Here is a 16509-nt window from a genome sequence, read left to right on the forward strand (position 1 = left end):
CTTGTGACATGATACGATTTGAAAAGACAAAAAGAGAAAGCAAGTAACCCCCTGCTTTGTTTCTAGGGTCCTGCGAATGGCGGATGCTCTTTGGTGGCTGTGGAGCAAGGAAGATGAGCCATTGGTGAAGAAGGCTTGTTAGGGAACATGTCAACGAACTGGGTGTGCAGAGGTCCACGGGACCTGACAGGATGCACCCGCAGGAGAGATTCCTGAGGACTGGAAGAAAACAAATGTTGCCTGTCTTCACAAAGGGCGAGGAGGAGGAGGAGGATCTTAGGAAGTGCAGACTGGTCCACTTCCACTTTAGCTCATCACCCCAAGGTGATGGAGCAAAGCCTTCCGGAAAACCACTTCCAGGTACACGGAGGACAAGAGGGTGACTGGGAGCAGTCCTGGATTTATGAACAGGAAAAAGCACTCTATTAACCTGCCAGCCTACTGCCAGGAGACGCCTGGCTCAGTGGGGGACAGGACAGCAGTGGGTCTTGCTTAATTTCGGCACAGCTTTTGATGGGGTTCTCCTGCCCCAGCCTCACAGGCAGCCTGGTGAAGTAGGGGTTGGGTAAGCAAACAGGGAGGTCTGAGCCCTGGTTGACCCACCGGGCTCGCAGGGCTGCTGGTGGCAGCACGGAACCCCACCGGATACCAGTTGCTGCTGGAAGTAGCCCCACAGGGAAGGGCCTGGGGCTGGGAAAGGCATCACCAGTGGGTGGAGGTCTCCTACCCCTCTGCTCAGTGCTGCTCAGCACGCCTGGAGCACTGCACTCGCTGATCCTAGGCTCCCAATAGCATGTGGACAGGGACACACTGGAGTCCAGCACTGAGCTGCAAAGTCGATCTGATGTACCAGGGGGCTGAGAGTGCCTGCAGGAGGCTCAGAGGAGATCTGACAAGTGATAGGATGAGCAGCAATGGGCACACGCTGAAATACAAGAAATTCCATTTACAAACAGGGAAAAAAGCTTCTACTGTGAGGGTGGTCAGACCCTGAAAGACGTTGATGAGGGAAATGGTGCAGTCTGCATCCTGGGAGACTGTCACAGAAGGCCCTAGGCAGCCCACGGTGCCGGAGCAGGGGTCCAGGCCAGCCCCAACTGTGTTTCCACTATGAAGGCTGCAGCGTACCAGGCTTGTTTCTTTTCAAAAGCCTGAGAGAACAATATCCAGGTTTATTTCCCCTCTCATGAGGCTGCAACATCTCACTGCCAGGAACTGCTAGAGCATCTCTTTTTGATACAATGGCCTGCAGCAGTACGGTGTCTGGGCAGAGTAACATGGTACCATAATCCACAGAAATGGTCAGGTACTTCCATCGAGCTGACCTCGCTGTCCCATTGAGATGATGTTATTAACTGCACACAACTCGCTCGTCTCTTAAATCCGTGTTCATTTTTTTCCCCGTGAAGCCTTCTCAAGGCTGGCTGTGAGACTGCGCTTCAGTGACACGCATCAGGATTGGTGTATGCTTTGCCCCGTTCTCCTGCCAGGCCTTTCCTCGCTGCCGCTGCATGTCTTGACCTGCGCCTGCAGCCGCGTCTCCGACATCCCACCGCCCCAGCATCACCCCGCGCAGCGCCGGCCGCGCCGCAGGGCTCCCTTCCCCTCCATGTGTGGAAACTGGCAAACCATCGCCCGCTGCCGATGCGAGAAGCGGCCGGCGCTGACACCGGCCTTGCGGGCCATGTCGGCCACAGGCATCCGCTCGGCCGTAAACAGACGGGGCGGGCGGGGCTCGGCCGCTGGCGGCGAATGCGGCACCACCGAGGCGCAGCCGCGGCGGCGGACGCGGCTGGAAAGGGGGCAGCCCCGTGCTGCCAGGGGGTGCGGGGCGGGAGCGCGCTGCTCGGGGCGGCCGGCGGGAGGGCGGCGCGGCCCGCAGCCCCCGCAGAGGGGGTGGCCCAGGACGGCCGGGGGAGGGGAGAGCCCCCCGGGGACCGGCGGCGCGTTGGCCGCGGGCGGCCCCCGGGGCTGTGCCCGTTTTTCCCACGTGGGGCCCAGGCGCCGACGCCGCAACAGCAGCAGCCGTTGGCGGCCGGGCTGCACGTTCGCCCTCCCGCTCCTCACAGCACCGCTCCCTGGGTTAAGCTCCGGCACTGGGGGGGGGGGGGGGGGGGGGCTGGGAAAACGCCCCACCCCCCGAGCTGCCCCTGGCAACGCGCTCCGTAGCCCAGCGCGTCACCCCCACCACCGGCACGGAGCCCGGGCAAGCCCCGGGGCCGGCGTTGCCCCCCCACCCCCCCCCCGGCCGCGGGCCCAGCCAGCGGCGACGGACGCGCGAGGGGGCGTGGCGGCTCCTGCCGGTCGGCGGCGCTCGGGGCCGGGCCGGCGGGGGGGGGGGCTGTCGCGCCGGCGGGGGGAGCCCCGCGAGCCTCCGGAACGGGCCGTCCGCGGAGAGCAGCGCTCCTTCAGCGCAGGCAGCGCATCACGCGGTGCGCAGAAACCGGTGCCCTTACGTGCTCGGGGGGGGGGGGGGGGGGGGGGGGGGGGAGGGGGAGGGGCAGCGACACACACACAAAATAATCAAGGCCAAGGTGCCTGTGCTGGCGACTGGAACTCGGGATTGCCACGTCCCATGCCTCGCTGGCCCAGGTGACTAGCCCTTCCGGGGCACTTCAGTGCAAACTCAACAAAACCTGCTCAAAATGAAGTTCAAGGGGGCCAATTTGCTAGACTGTTGCTCAGTTGAAATCTCACCTTGGAGTGCTAAACGTTGCAGATCTGTTACTGAACGACCCCAGGCGGGAGATGCTATGACGGACAGGCAGTTTAGCCACCCCTTACAGTTCTTCCCTCTCCTGCTCCTCTCCTCCCAGCCAGCAGCGGTGTGCAGGGCTGGCAGGAAGGTACCCCCCTTTGCACCAGCCTGCTGCCCGAGAGTTTGCCTAACGCCATTTAGAACACCCTGCCTGCCTCCACAATGTCCCCCGTGGCAGCCAGCTCCAAAGCTCACTTTCTGCCATGTGAAAAAATACACACTTCCTGTGGGTGAGATGTGGTTAATGGCAGTCCTGTGCTCACCTCACCTACCTTCCCTGAACACCTTCTGAGCTGCCCTTGCCAGCACTCCCACAGCCCACTCCCCTGCAAGCCAGCCACTGCTTTCCAGGGCTCTCAGCATCAAGCATTTCCTCTGCATCCTCTGTCGGTTTTGTGGCCTTTCCCTGCATTCTGATACATCCTCTTCAAGGTCCAGGGGCTAATTCAGAGACACCACAAAGCTTTAAGACCTTTCTGCTCTGGCATGCTTTCTGCCACAGACACCTTGACTGCAGTCTCCCTCCCATCTGTGCCAAGTGCACACAAATCGCAGGGTCAACCTCATTTCAAAGCACAGCAGGTCAGCCCAGTAGCTGAATTACCGCTCTATTGGTTATGCTGAAAGCTATGGAGGTATTTCAAAGGCACGTGCCACAGGAATATGCAACAGCACTGCAGCATCACATTTTAAGAGCCTGCTTCCACACACAGCTCCCTAAAAACAGTCATTTCCCTGAAAAAGCACAAAGGCACCCAAAAGCAATTAGCTGACACCAAGCGGCAGGAGCAGTGGGCACAAACCCATTCACAGCACCCGCCAGACCCCCGAGCACAGGGAGCGCCAGGCTCTTTGTTGCACAGAGCAGTGCACACGATGCGGTGATGGGTGGTTGATTGACATCGCTGGTGCCGTCACACGTAAGGACAACAAAGAAAGGCTCTGCGGCAGCGGGAAGCAGACTGACACCATGTGCACAAAGCAGCGCAGCAGCTAATACGGCCCAACAGCAACACAATCATTTGTCAACAAGCCATTCTTCCCCATCCGAAATCCAACGTTTAGTAGCATCAAGATGATCATCTCAGGCTGAGGAACTGCCACTCCTTTCTCTCCCCAGGCAGCAACCACGGACTGCCACTCGGGAAGATAGAGCAGCAACTCAAAGACCCTCTTCTGCCATTTCAGTGTTATCACACAGCAAACTGAGTTGGCATTTAGAGCTGAAGACAACTTATCACCACAAGAAGACTAAAACCAAAAAACAAAACCAAACCTGACAGGAGTGGAGCAAAGGAAACAAAAGATTTCTAATAGTATCAGTTTAATCTTTTGTTTCATCCCCTATTTCCAGCAGGTTTACTAAAAGCCTTTTTCTTTTGGAGAAAAACACACCTCTCCAGAGCACCTACGTGTAAGTGGATCTAACTGTCCTTGCGCTGCACAGCTCACCCAGAGATGACTCCACACAACAAGCTCACAAGCATGATGAGGGGGCGAGGAGATGCACAGACATCAGCTCCACAGGAACGCAGATGTGCTTAGGACTGTCTCCTCTTTGGCCCGATTCTCTATTTCTATGGTCAGCAGGACATTAACAACTTCGGTCATGTTTCATATGTCTCCATTTCAATCCCTAAGAATGAACTGAGAGGTAGTGTGTTCCCTCCATAAAGTTTTAATCAATTAGTCACCCAAATGACTTCTGTTCCCAGAAGTCCCCCAACTTGTTCCTTTTTACTTACTTTACTAGCTACATCCTTGTTGCATAGCAGGAGTGAGCTACAGGTCACACTGGAGAGAAAAGACACTTGGCTACTGAAATACTTTGAATTCTAATTTGCATGCAAAGCCCTCGTTTCAGTAGAGGATTTACAGCAGTATACATGCATGCCTGTAGCAGGCCAAGAACAGCAACGTACAACTGAAATGAAGATCATCACCCACCCCCCACCCCTACCCTTTTCTGAACCGTACTGTGAACCGACGCTTACCGGCAATGGGTGATGCTCCAAGTTTCTGGAACACGGGACAAGGATGCTTCCTTGAGACCTGAAGATACCAAACCTCGCAGTTTCCAGTGTTGCTTCTTTTGTTTTACCTACCACACAAACCTGACCAGAGTTAGATACACACGAGGGTAAGATACTGAAGCAAACATCTGCAGGCAACCTGATGGAATAGGTGCAGGCTCAAGTGTGAGCTACACTGCAGCACGCTGGAGCAATGACTCAGAGCTGTGCCTGCCCGGGATGGCATGCTGCGCAGCTTGCTCCTGTAAGCGTTCCTCAAAGGTGATTCTTGGTTTTAACATACCAAACTGTTCCAGCACTCCAGCACACAGCCAAATGTTAGTTTTGTATCAATGCAAACCCAAACCCAATAGTGTCACCAACAACATCAGAATTACACTTTTCCTAGAATTAAAAAAAGTCTGTTGCAAGAGAAGCGCTTACAATTTTGGCATTATTCTATTACTGCTCACTGAAGTTGCCTTTCTCCATTTTGTTTAAAAAAAAAAAAAAAAAAAAAAAAGGGCTACTGAATTTAGCCTCACTGTAACAATGTATGTTTATACATCGACTTGACACACTACATTAGTTTACACAAATGATGGTCTCTCTTGAAGCTGTATTTATGAAATGTACATTTTTAATTTAAATACTCAGTATACACTGCACTTAATTTGCATGTTGCATTTATTAAATACATTAAAATCTGCAATGTAACAAAACGTTTTCTGCATACGAAATTCAAAACACCATTTTAAATGAACAAAAAATGGCTCACTTCATTTTTATTTTTTTTTTAACAACTAGTGCATAGCACACTAGCTCAGCTCCACCAAAACCAGCTGTTCTTTCTTTTTTATTTGACATTGTTCACAGACTATTACATATTACAATAAGAGTGCTGGATAAAAACATGAGGTACGAAAGTGGTTCAAAGATTATAGGTCATGCAGATCATGCTAGACAGCAAAGAAAGTTGTGAATGAGAAGACACTAAATAAAAATACATAAAGAATGTGCATTATAAAATAAAAAACCCCTCAATTACACAGCTTTGCTTCTTTGGTTACAAAGTAGGTTGAACAATTTCACAGCTTTTTATTCCCACCCAAAAAAAAAAATTATACGAAATGTCAAGCAGAGGAATCATGGCAATTTATCTCTATTAGAAAGTACAAACAGAAATGAGCAAAGTTTTCTTCATCAAAATAGCCCATCAATTATTTATTATATCACAATAACTGGTGACTACCTGTACAGATGCACTATGGTCTTCATACTTACACTCTATACAAAATTTACATTCAAGCTGGATCTTTACTACCGTAAATAAATACCAAAGGTAAATTGCCATTAGTGTTAGAAATATGCCAGGATTCTTTTGTTCAATTATTGCCTAAACATTTTATCTATTGAACGCAATACCATCTATCATTTTACTGATACATACCTTTATTTAAAAAAAACTTAAAAAGTTCTGTGACATTGCTCATGTACGTTATGAAAATAGCAGCCCTGTAATAAATAAAACAAATAAATGAAACTAACGTAGGCAAATGTTACTTATCTTGAAAGAACAGTGGCTCTCACAATGAATTGTTACTTCTTACCAGATAGCAAGGCTCAAAGTAATCCCCACGGGAAATTGAAACTTTGGAGAGCCACCAAAGCTCTTAAAGACCTCACTCCTGCACACCAAGCAGATGCATCCTTTGCATTAAAAACTCCTCCTATGACCTCCCTTGTGCACCGATGACATAATGGACACCAACTGCGCTTCATGATATACCAGTGAGGGACAGCTCTTGAAGAATGATTGTCTAATACTGAAAAGGCCAAACACACAACGAAAGCATGGCTACTCGCTTTCATATAAAGTGGAAAGAACATCAGTGGCACACAAGGACAGACTGCTCTCAGGTTTCTGTTTTCAAAGGAGGCAAGAAAGCTTTATGCTGAGGAGACATTCGGCTGCTGTGGAGGTTGCGTTGGCTGCGGAGGCTGTGCTATCACTGTTTGCGCTTGTGAAGTGCTACTAGAATTGGCCTGTTGGGTTGAAAGTTGGGATAACTGCTCATTGTTTGAAAGAGATTTTAACAGTGCATTTTCTCGTTCAAGTAAAGAGTTTCTTTCGACTAATTCTTTTATTTGTTCCTTCAGAACTTCCACTTCTTCTCTTACTGCATACATTAAATGGCTTTTCACTAGATCCTGTGAAGAACAAGTTAACAGTTACACCAAGTGAAAGAACAATTTCATTCCACTCCAACCGCAGGATTTACTATTTTACTGCTTTAAGCAGTAAGCCCGGAAAACTAAGGCACTCCTCCACTAAAAATACATGAGTAAGTTAGCCTTCAAGAGCAAATAACCTAGCCCTTCTATTCACTGTAAAGCGGCCCTTACATCAAAAGCTTTGTTTCCAACATTCAGCTCTAGTCACCTCAGTTAGACTGAAGAGGAGGACTAGAACTACACTCCAGCTACTCAGAAGGAAACCATCAGCTCTGAAGCTTTGCCCTGGAGGTAGGAGACTGTGTTACACAATCCCAAGCACTGAGATGTATGAGAACCAAGTAAGAAAGCCTTTAAATCAGCAGAAGCAAAAATCACACAGATGTAACCAAAGCTGAACAATACATCAAGGATGGTATAGCATAAGTGACAATTAAGAAAAACCAGTGATGAACTGCACTAAAATAAGATACCTAAATGGACTATTTATTTTCAGCACCCCTTTAAGTTCAATCAGCTTGTTCACAGAAAATTGTAGGAAAGTTAATCTAAGAACATTTCTGGGCCAACACTAAAGGCAATCTCATGGTTTGTGGTCATCCCATAGTTGATGCAGAAAAACCTTTTTTCACATGCTGGTCTCAGTCTGACCCGATGAAGGGGTGTTACAGACTCACAGAAACTCAATACAGCTGGAAACTTAGGATTGATGATGAACCACTAATCCTATGAGAAATAACAACTTATTTTTTACTTACCATTGCCTGTTCTATTTTGTTGTCAATGGCAACAACGCTTGCACCAGATCCACTGTAAATACAAGGAGAAAACTCTGTGAGCATTACTGTATCATTCAACTGAAACTACGCACCCATTGGCACCCACAGGACTCCTTAGAACATGCTTTCACTGGAAGGCTAAAGCGTTAGATTCAGGATTTCAGTACACAATCATGGCAGGTTCCCCGTGCCATATTGCCCAGTACAGTTAAGAGCTCTTACGAGACACCACTCCTTCAGGTTATGACTCCTCAGACTATGCTTATGACACCCCTAACCAGAAAAATGCATGAGGATAATTAACTGCTCTGATTCTTCCCCTCGTTTTTTAGCTTTCTTCACTGGGGAAAACGGGGATTCACGGGATATTCATGGAGGTCCTTACCTCTATTTTTATTTCTGCTAAGTTGCTCTTACAGAGTGATAAGAAAACTGTTGTGTATTCCGTGACCTCGCTTGAGGACCACCTTCCAGTTAAAAAGTTCCTGGATCAGCACTGTGTTTACAGCTTTGCAACCAAGCAGCAGTAGCCAACAGAACAGTAAGACAGGACCAAAGCCCTGAACTCCACAAGTGTGCTCACACAGTTTCAATTAATTCTTGTCGGACCATGTTTAACATCTAAGAAACGCACTGCAGTTGGCTGGTTACGGTTCCGGTCAGTCTCGTTCCAAAGACATACTAGTGCAGAACAATCCCACAAACCAGTGCCAGCCTGAAAGGCTTGCCAAGCACTGGGACAGGCTGCCCAGGGAGTGGTGGGGTCACCCTCCCAGGAGGGACTTAACAGACGTGTAGACGTGGCCCTTAGGGACACGGGTTAGCGGTGGGCTTGGCAGTGCTGGGTTAACGATTCTATGGACAAAACATGTCAGTCATCACTACAAGAATGTGTATTTGCAGTGTGAAACAAGATTTGAACTACATCTTCACATCCCAGGTTATGGCAATCCAGGCCTTAACATTTTTGGTCTGATTTCAAGTTACAAAGCAAGAACACAAACCAGTTGCTCACTTGTAACTCTCTGGAATCGAAATCTAGGGGGGCTGGGGGTGTCCCTGCTCTCTTGCAGTCTCTGATCTCTCAGTCTGGCGAGGAGCTATAGCTCTCTCTCCCCAGAAGGTCAGGCAGGGCAGCCTGCACAGTAGCCACAGAACCCTCCCCTTACACACACGTGCTCTCGGTCCCACACTCTCCATGCCTGCTGGCCCATGCTGGGTCCCAGTGGTCTGACTGCACTCCACAGTTCCATGTCAGACATAAGATGGCAGTTCTTGGACTATTTACCAGGCCTGCCAGTGATAACTACTGATAACGCTCCCCCTGCGATGGAAGTTGCTATCAGCAATGTGCAGCTACATTTTAAAAAAAAGCGTACAGGAAAAACAGAAGGCTTGCAGTCATGCTTGGAAACTCACCTCTGTGAAAATATGTAACTCGCTGAAACCAAGTGTTAAGAAAAAACTACTTAAGACTTTTAAAAATGAGTATTGGCAATATGCTCAGCAGTATTAGTTACATACATGAAACAAAGCTCAACTATTGAAAGAATATGACACTGGAGAAATCCATTTTAACAAGTCTCACAAGAATTGTCAGTACTTAGCAACAAACACAAGTAGAGGGAATCAGCTTCTCAGACTGAGAGAGTAACAGCCTCTCCTACGCTGAACAAAGCTTGTAATCGAAAACAAGAAAGTGCTCAACACCCATTTCACAAGAAAATTGTCCTAGCATCTTACTGTTCTCTAAAGCCTCTTTCAAGCCATATTTGTGGTAAAACTCCTCAGAATAAAAAGTACACGTAACTCACGACAAGTTTAAGTATTCCTTTCCATCCTGAATTAACATGTTTCAGATATATCTGTCAAAAATGTGTGTTCAAGAGTCATTGAAACCCCCAAGACTGCTCCATGTCCCTGACAGCCTTCCACGAACACCACTCCAGAATTAGGTGAGGTAGCTCTGAAGAGATAGACAAGAGGAGCAAAACTAAAGCAAACAGCACGCTTTGTAGGGGGACCTGTTTCTGCATCTTTACAGCATAACTATACACCTTTTGTGTCAATACTTTTCTAGTTAAATTTGAGATTGGGACTTTGTTGATCTATTCCTGTTTCAACTACTTTGCAGTTCGATTAGTTTTAAAATAAAATCCCTTACACCACTCAAAGGTAATGCGTTCAATCAGTTCCATGAAAAAGCCTCTCAGGTGGAAGACAGGCAGTCTTCCCCTTCATCACCTGAAACACTCGTACCCACATGCACGCTGCTGAAGCACCTTCCCCATGCTGTACCTTGCGCTCCCAATTCTTGCTTGCCTTCTACTACATGAGTGCTCACGATGTGGGTATAAGAACCGTCCCTGCCCTTAAGTGTGATTTGAATGAAGCCCAGGAAACTACCTCTCTCCCACCCATACGTTACACTTGAAGTGATACTAACAGACAGTGACGAAAACTGTAGGCAGTTTATGCACTACTTTTATTCATTTGAATATTCTTGTTGCCCTCATCTCTCAGAGCAGCTTGTGCTGTTATCAAAGTACCAAGTCAGAATTCCAGTCCCACTGCCTGCACAAATTCTAGTGTCCCTTAGTCTCCAGGCGCAGAGCACAGGACCACATGGACCACTGCATGCCTGCCCCAGGAGAAGTTCCACACTGACAGAGTGGCCTTCCAGATTTTTATCAGGAAAAAATTGCACCTGACTGTATTTCATTTCACTTTCTAAAAGCATATGAGATTCTGTCCTTTGTTCATTTTATAGTGCTCCCCACAACAAATAGCTCCTGTGAGGCATTCAGAAGCGAGTGCTCCAGTGCCAGCTATTCTTATGGTGCAGTCCAAATACACTGCCAAATCTTAAGATTCTGTGTTTTTCTCAAATGCTTTGCTGTTGATATCAAATCCTAGTATGCATAAAAATACTTTATCCCATGGCTGTAGAATGAAACTTACAGATACAATCCAGTCCTTATGAAAAGGCCAGGAAAAAATATTTCTTTTTGGATGTTGTAACTGGAAAGAGTTTGATACATTCTGTGAGTGCACCATCCCACTGTATATCCAATGCCTCAACTTGCAAATTCTTGAGTTAGAAGTGGACACTATTTAGCTCTTGTAGGAAAAGACTGATCACTATGCCGTGCTTTTAGACCAAAGTGATTGCTCCAGGAACTACAGAAGTCTGACAATTATCATCAAAACTGCAATACATAAAACAAAAATCCACATCAAGTAACACTGGGTGGCTGAAAGGGATGAATAAGGTATATATATATTCTTTTTTGTAACTGCAAATTTCCCACTCCCAAGCTGAGCTTTTGCAGACAGCTAGCTACCATATATACACACTGTAATTTAAGAGAACAACTCAGTTTGACAGGGACCTCCAAGTTAAGGTTACGTAAATGAAAGCTCTGACCAAAAAGAGGTTATATTGCTACACTAAGATCATTCTAATGACCATCAAGTACAAGGTGAGATTTATAATCAACAAAAATGACAAAGATTGCCAAGTACAGTTTGTGTTTCCAGAGATGGATGGTAAAACCAACATTTTTCCACCTTACACACCAGACAAGCAAAACTGTATTCAGTCTGAGAAATCCTCATTTTGATAGTTTAAAGAAATCTTAGTGGCTTAAATTGAATTTTTTCACATTTTACTTAGAAAGACCCAAGAGGAAAACTAGATTTTGACTGCTAATAGCACTGCTTAGCTACAGCTCATAATCAGATATGCAGCATTTGCAACAAAGTGCTTTATCACAGACTGACAGCTTGCAACTTGGAATTCTGTATGTTGTAATTTAGGCGTATTTCTCCCATATGCCTACAACTCTTCAGTTGTAGCACTGTACATTTTTTGTTTCAAATGTCTTGCAATGAAAGTAAGAGAAGTGTCTTGGACAATCATGTACATACAGATTGAGAAAATGGGAAGAAAACTGCTAAGTCTAAGTGCAAGCCTGATTTCTAATACATATTACACAATATACAGCAATCACACTTTCCATAATGCGCATTCTTAAAAGCCTTGGTATACTTCTAACTTGGTTGTTGTGAAGGCTTTTGCTATGGAGACATGGTATCCCAAGCGTATGGCAAGATATTACCAGAAAGATGTTTCAGTACCATCATCAAGCTATAATAGTGTGGGTTTTGTTTGGTTGGTTTTTAAAAAGTGCTTGGTAGCCCTGTTAGGATAACACATACCAGTGTACAACTTCACTGAAAATATAGATATAATGATCAAACAAGTCTTCTTTGTAAAGCAGAACTTTGCAGTTCAAGAAGGTTTACTTACTAGAGACTATTCCAAAACCTGAACAACACTGTTCCTAGAACGGGAAAGTAAATAAAAGTAAGGGACTTAACTGAGGATGGGTGGATCAGAAGACAGCAAAAAAGGTTAATGTCTTAATGTTAACTTATTACTGGCTGGAGGAAAACTTAACCTTCATCATCACATCACACTTGCAGGCACCAAGATCTATTTCAATGGTGAATTCAACAAGTGCCACTGTACTCACCTTGGTGTTTTCACCATTGATGTCTTTAGATATAACTATCATCCTTCTAAAAAGATACACTCTCTATTTCAAAATTCACTGTGAAATCTAGGTAGAAAGACTAGGAATCAAACTTCAAAATAAAGGTATTTGCAGCTTAATTCACTGCATGCTTAAAAAAAAAGAATGCAGTAGCTCATTTTTAGAGATTCCGCAGTCCTCAGTAATGTGTATACGTTCATTCCTAACGCATCCAATATTGGTGTAGAGTTATAGGGAGCCCTACTTTGGCACTGTCAAGTACTAGACTAGGTAATAGCATTTCACATTTAAATGAGACTGCACTTCCTACTCATTGGATGATAAATTGGATGAAGCTTTTTTAGTCTGTAACAAAAACCATATTTTGTATTCAGCTGTATTACTGATTAACTGCATACTGCTTTTCCAAGGAACTTCTTACCAGTAAGTCACCTCCCCAAGACTGCCAGAATGCATGAGTTTTCTTGCTTTTCCTTGACATTTCTTTCAAATTTTAGCATCAGGAGTTACTGTACTATTCACCTCATGCTTTTAGATAATTAAAACCCATCACACAACATTGCTAATCCTGCAAGAGTGGAAAAGACTGCCTGCAGAGCAGACTACAAAGGGCACACCAATGCTAACATGTCTTATCTAATAGCCTCCATAAGACAACTCTTCCTTTAAAGCACTAGATCTACTTTGCTTTAGGTTAAAGTGGAAAAGATGTTATACACTACAGCAGGGGTCCTCAAACTACGGCCCGCGGGCTGGATACGGCCCCCCAGGGTCCTCAATCCCGCCCCCGGTGTTTACAGACACACACACACACACACACACCCCCGCCGGGGGTGGGTGCGGGGAAACCAAGCAGCTGCAGATGACTGCCTGCCACTTCATCCGTGCGCCGGCCCCCTGGTTAAAAAGTTTGAGGAACCCTGCACTACAGTCTCCAGCAGACATCCCTGAACTGAGTGATCTCCCCTAGCTCTTCTAATTCTTTCATTGTTATGGCTTTAACTCAAATTATCAAGCAACCTTTCTGGAAGGAACAATAAGGTACTTTCAAGTGCTCCCACATTTGTTTTGCTCGCAACTGAACTACAAACTAGAACAGTAACTCTGCTCATTTATTCATTCCCCTCATTGGTTTTCTCATTTATGCGCTACTGCAGTCACTTAACCAGCTACTCTTCATGTCTTACCGTGAGTTGAGCTACTTAAGTGTGTCCAGAGAAACCCTGTCTATTCTTGAAACAATTAAGGCATGTTTAATTAGCCTCCATCCAATGATGAGATTTTATACTGATAGCTTCCCAATACAATCAATTATCTAGCCTTGAAATATTATCTATCCAAGTATTTCAGATTTTCATTTTTCTTTGTCAAATCCACATGAGAATGTAAGAAAGTCCAAGGCAGTGAATTCACAGCCTCAGGATTACTGGCAGGTGCCTGGCTTTCCCTGCAAGTCTACTTAAGCTCCACATTAGTCAGCTACTCTGTCAAACAGAAGTACTTGCTTCCACAGGACAGCTGAGTTTTCTTCAGTTTTACATGAAACTCTGAAGATTAGTTACTCAACACAACCACATAATTGATCTCAGAAGCAACGCGTGAGCTCGATAAAAGACAGAATGCATCTGGGGAAAACCAAGATAATGTCTGAGTTGAATTGATTTAGATTTGTTGATTGGTTGGTTTTGGTTTAGCGTTTTGCGCTTTTTTTGACATTAAAGAAAAATGTAGCTCCTTCACAGCTTTGAGTTATACTAATGAACCACACGCTCTTCCCTACACATGAAGACAGTCACATTGCACACTACTTCATGAGAAGCAAGCATCAAGAAGAAACACATTAACCACAACACTGACTGAATCAGTGTGTTACATAAAACGTCAGCCTCATCCTAAGACCCTCTTTAAATTCCACACGGAGTTTGAAAATTTTTAAAAGTTTCACCCCTAAAAAGAACCTCCAGATATGGCTACAATAAAAAAGTGGGAAGTGTGTAACACTTGACTTTCCCATGTCTCCAGGAAGAGCATCTCATTTAACAGAAAGGCCTGGAATAGGGAAAGGGAAGTTTGGCAAAATCAATCACATGAAGAGGTGCTGCCTCATTTATCACATTTACATAAGAAAGATGTTTACCAACAACACTTAAAACACATTTATCTGGATGGTAATATGGGGAGAAAATCCATCTTTTATGAGTTAATTTATATTGTGAAGGTTTAATGCTTCACACAAAAATTCATTTGAAGCCTAAAATCCTACTGCTTTAAATTCAAGTTTTCCAACAACTGCTGTGTTTTAGGGAAACCCATCCAAAGCTCCTATGGCACTGCTACCATACAAAGGCAATCCAGGCACAGAAGAGCAGCCACAAATATGCCAAGAAGCCATTATTCCCCTTCTTAATCTTCTCAGTAACTATGGCAGTTGCAAAGACAGACCCCCGAGACTTGTGCCCTTAGCAACAGCTATATGAACACGATGCAGAAAAACATTTGCAAGCTTCCTGCTAACGTGTCAGTAATAACTAGTATTCCACTAACATTTAGTGGTTTGAATGTTACCAGCACTCTTCCCTGCCACAGCGTGCTACTGAAAAAACAAACAAGCCTCTATTTTACTGGAGCAATTCAGCAATCTTTTACTGTCTATTGCAATAGCACGCGGTCAGCTTTGTTGACTTTAAATGGTCCCAAGAGATGGCTGCTCATAGGCAAATCATCTGTATTTGTTAGGAAAAAAGTACTGAAATTATACAGGAAAATTTTCTATTATGTTTACACTAAAGTCTCCTACCCAAGCCCCTGAGGTCAACAAACTACTTCCGAAGGAGCTGCAAAATGTAACGAAAAGTCTACCATCAGCAGGCTTAAGACCTCTGTGTTTTGCGGTGGGTTAACCCCCACATCTTGTGATGGGGAAACAAAGGGATTCTGAGGAAATCACATGAGCTTATCATTCCCATGGCAGACATTTCTCTTTCACAAACCAGAGATCACAAAAAAAGCCCCAAACCACTTTATTGTTATCAAACTATTCAAGTCTGACAACCTGCATCAGAGGCCAACCCACCTATGGGAAGCGGAGCTGGCAAGGCGCTGTTGATTCCTGTCCTGCTGCTGGCAGAGCCACACAACAGAGCTCCACCATGCCAAGACCCTGCAAAGTGCTCCCCAGAACTAGTTTTGCTGGCTGAGGCCTTGAAGCTCCCTTCACTGGAAGTTTATTGTCGAAAGCTTTTCAGTTTCAGTCACCCCAGTAAGGCAAAACCACCTCACGTGATCTTAAGAAAATCTAATAACTGGGGTATAAAAGCAAAACCTGCTAAACCCAGCCAAAGACTTTGAAATTTGAATGGATTGGAAGTTTAAAACTTGCATCAATCCTGATGAATTCGATTCTATGTTTTTACCACAAAATGTTCAACAGCAAAGATGCAAGACTATTTTAAAGGAAGCAGTCTGCATTCTTCTACCTGAATTTAACATTTTTCTGTAACCCACGCTTCCAGTACTTGCCTCAGATATTGTACGTAAACCTCAGACTTGTGAAGCCTCAATCTTAATCATTATATATTTTATTTTAGAGGGTTTTTTTTAATCAGCTTCCTCATCTTAAGAATTATTTCTACTTGAGACATGAAAATAGAGAAACAGATGAAGGCTAGGCCTTACAGTGAACTTTTGGTCTATGTGCCAGATCTGTATTCAAAGCCCTGAAGCTTGTTTCAGTTAAATAATGAAGTCCTCGGAACCTAAATACCAACTCTGTCCCATAAATACAGGAAAGTAGCATCATCCAGAGCTTAAAGCAAAAATGCAAATTTGTTCAAGTTTCTGCTGAAAAAGAAGACATGCTTTTGAAACTTAGCCTAATGCTAGCACTTCAGCAATAAAAAAACCCAGCAGTATGCATTAGCATTACTTTTAGCCATCAGTGTTGTACACCATACAAACTTGCCAAGCAAACTTTAAAGGACTCAGTTAAGCTTTGCAAGTTGAAAAGCCTCTCAAATCAAATACAGCCAGTACAATGATGAAATAATTATTAATACTTCAACAGCTAAACAAAATTTGTATTCTACAGAGCTTCTTAAGCAGAAGTATTGTGACAAGCCAGAGCATCACAAGGCAGGAAGTCACATAATCACTAGGATTTCAACTTG

At 45.0% G+C, this 16509-nt stretch overlaps 1 protein-coding gene across 3 annotated transcripts in view; it reads right to left on the bottom strand.

The window, feature by feature from the left end:
- Window positions 1-5439: 5439 nt before the first annotated feature.
- The window catches only part of TSC22D2 (TSC22 domain family member 2), a 31161-nt gene continuing 20091 nt past the window's right edge, over window positions 5440-16509 (bottom strand). For 2 of the 3 annotated variants that reach the window (XM_040612901.1, XM_040612902.1), the window contains 2 exons: window positions 7764-7815; window positions 5440-6981 (listed from right to left, as the gene is read on the bottom strand). In XM_040612901.1, coding sequence (XP_040468835.1) covers window positions 6721-6981; window positions 7764-7815 — 313 coding nt within the window. In that variant the 3' untranslated portion in view covers window positions 5440-6720. The remainder of the gene's footprint in view (window positions 6982-7763; window positions 7816-16509) is intronic. The other variant, XR_005830629.1, reaches the window with a different exon arrangement.

This window comes from Falco naumanni, chromosome 13 (genome assembly GCF_017639655.2).
Source record: "Falco naumanni isolate bFalNau1 chromosome 13, bFalNau1.pat, whole genome shotgun sequence".
Taxonomy (NCBI): domain Eukaryota; kingdom Metazoa; phylum Chordata; class Aves; order Falconiformes; family Falconidae; genus Falco; species Falco naumanni.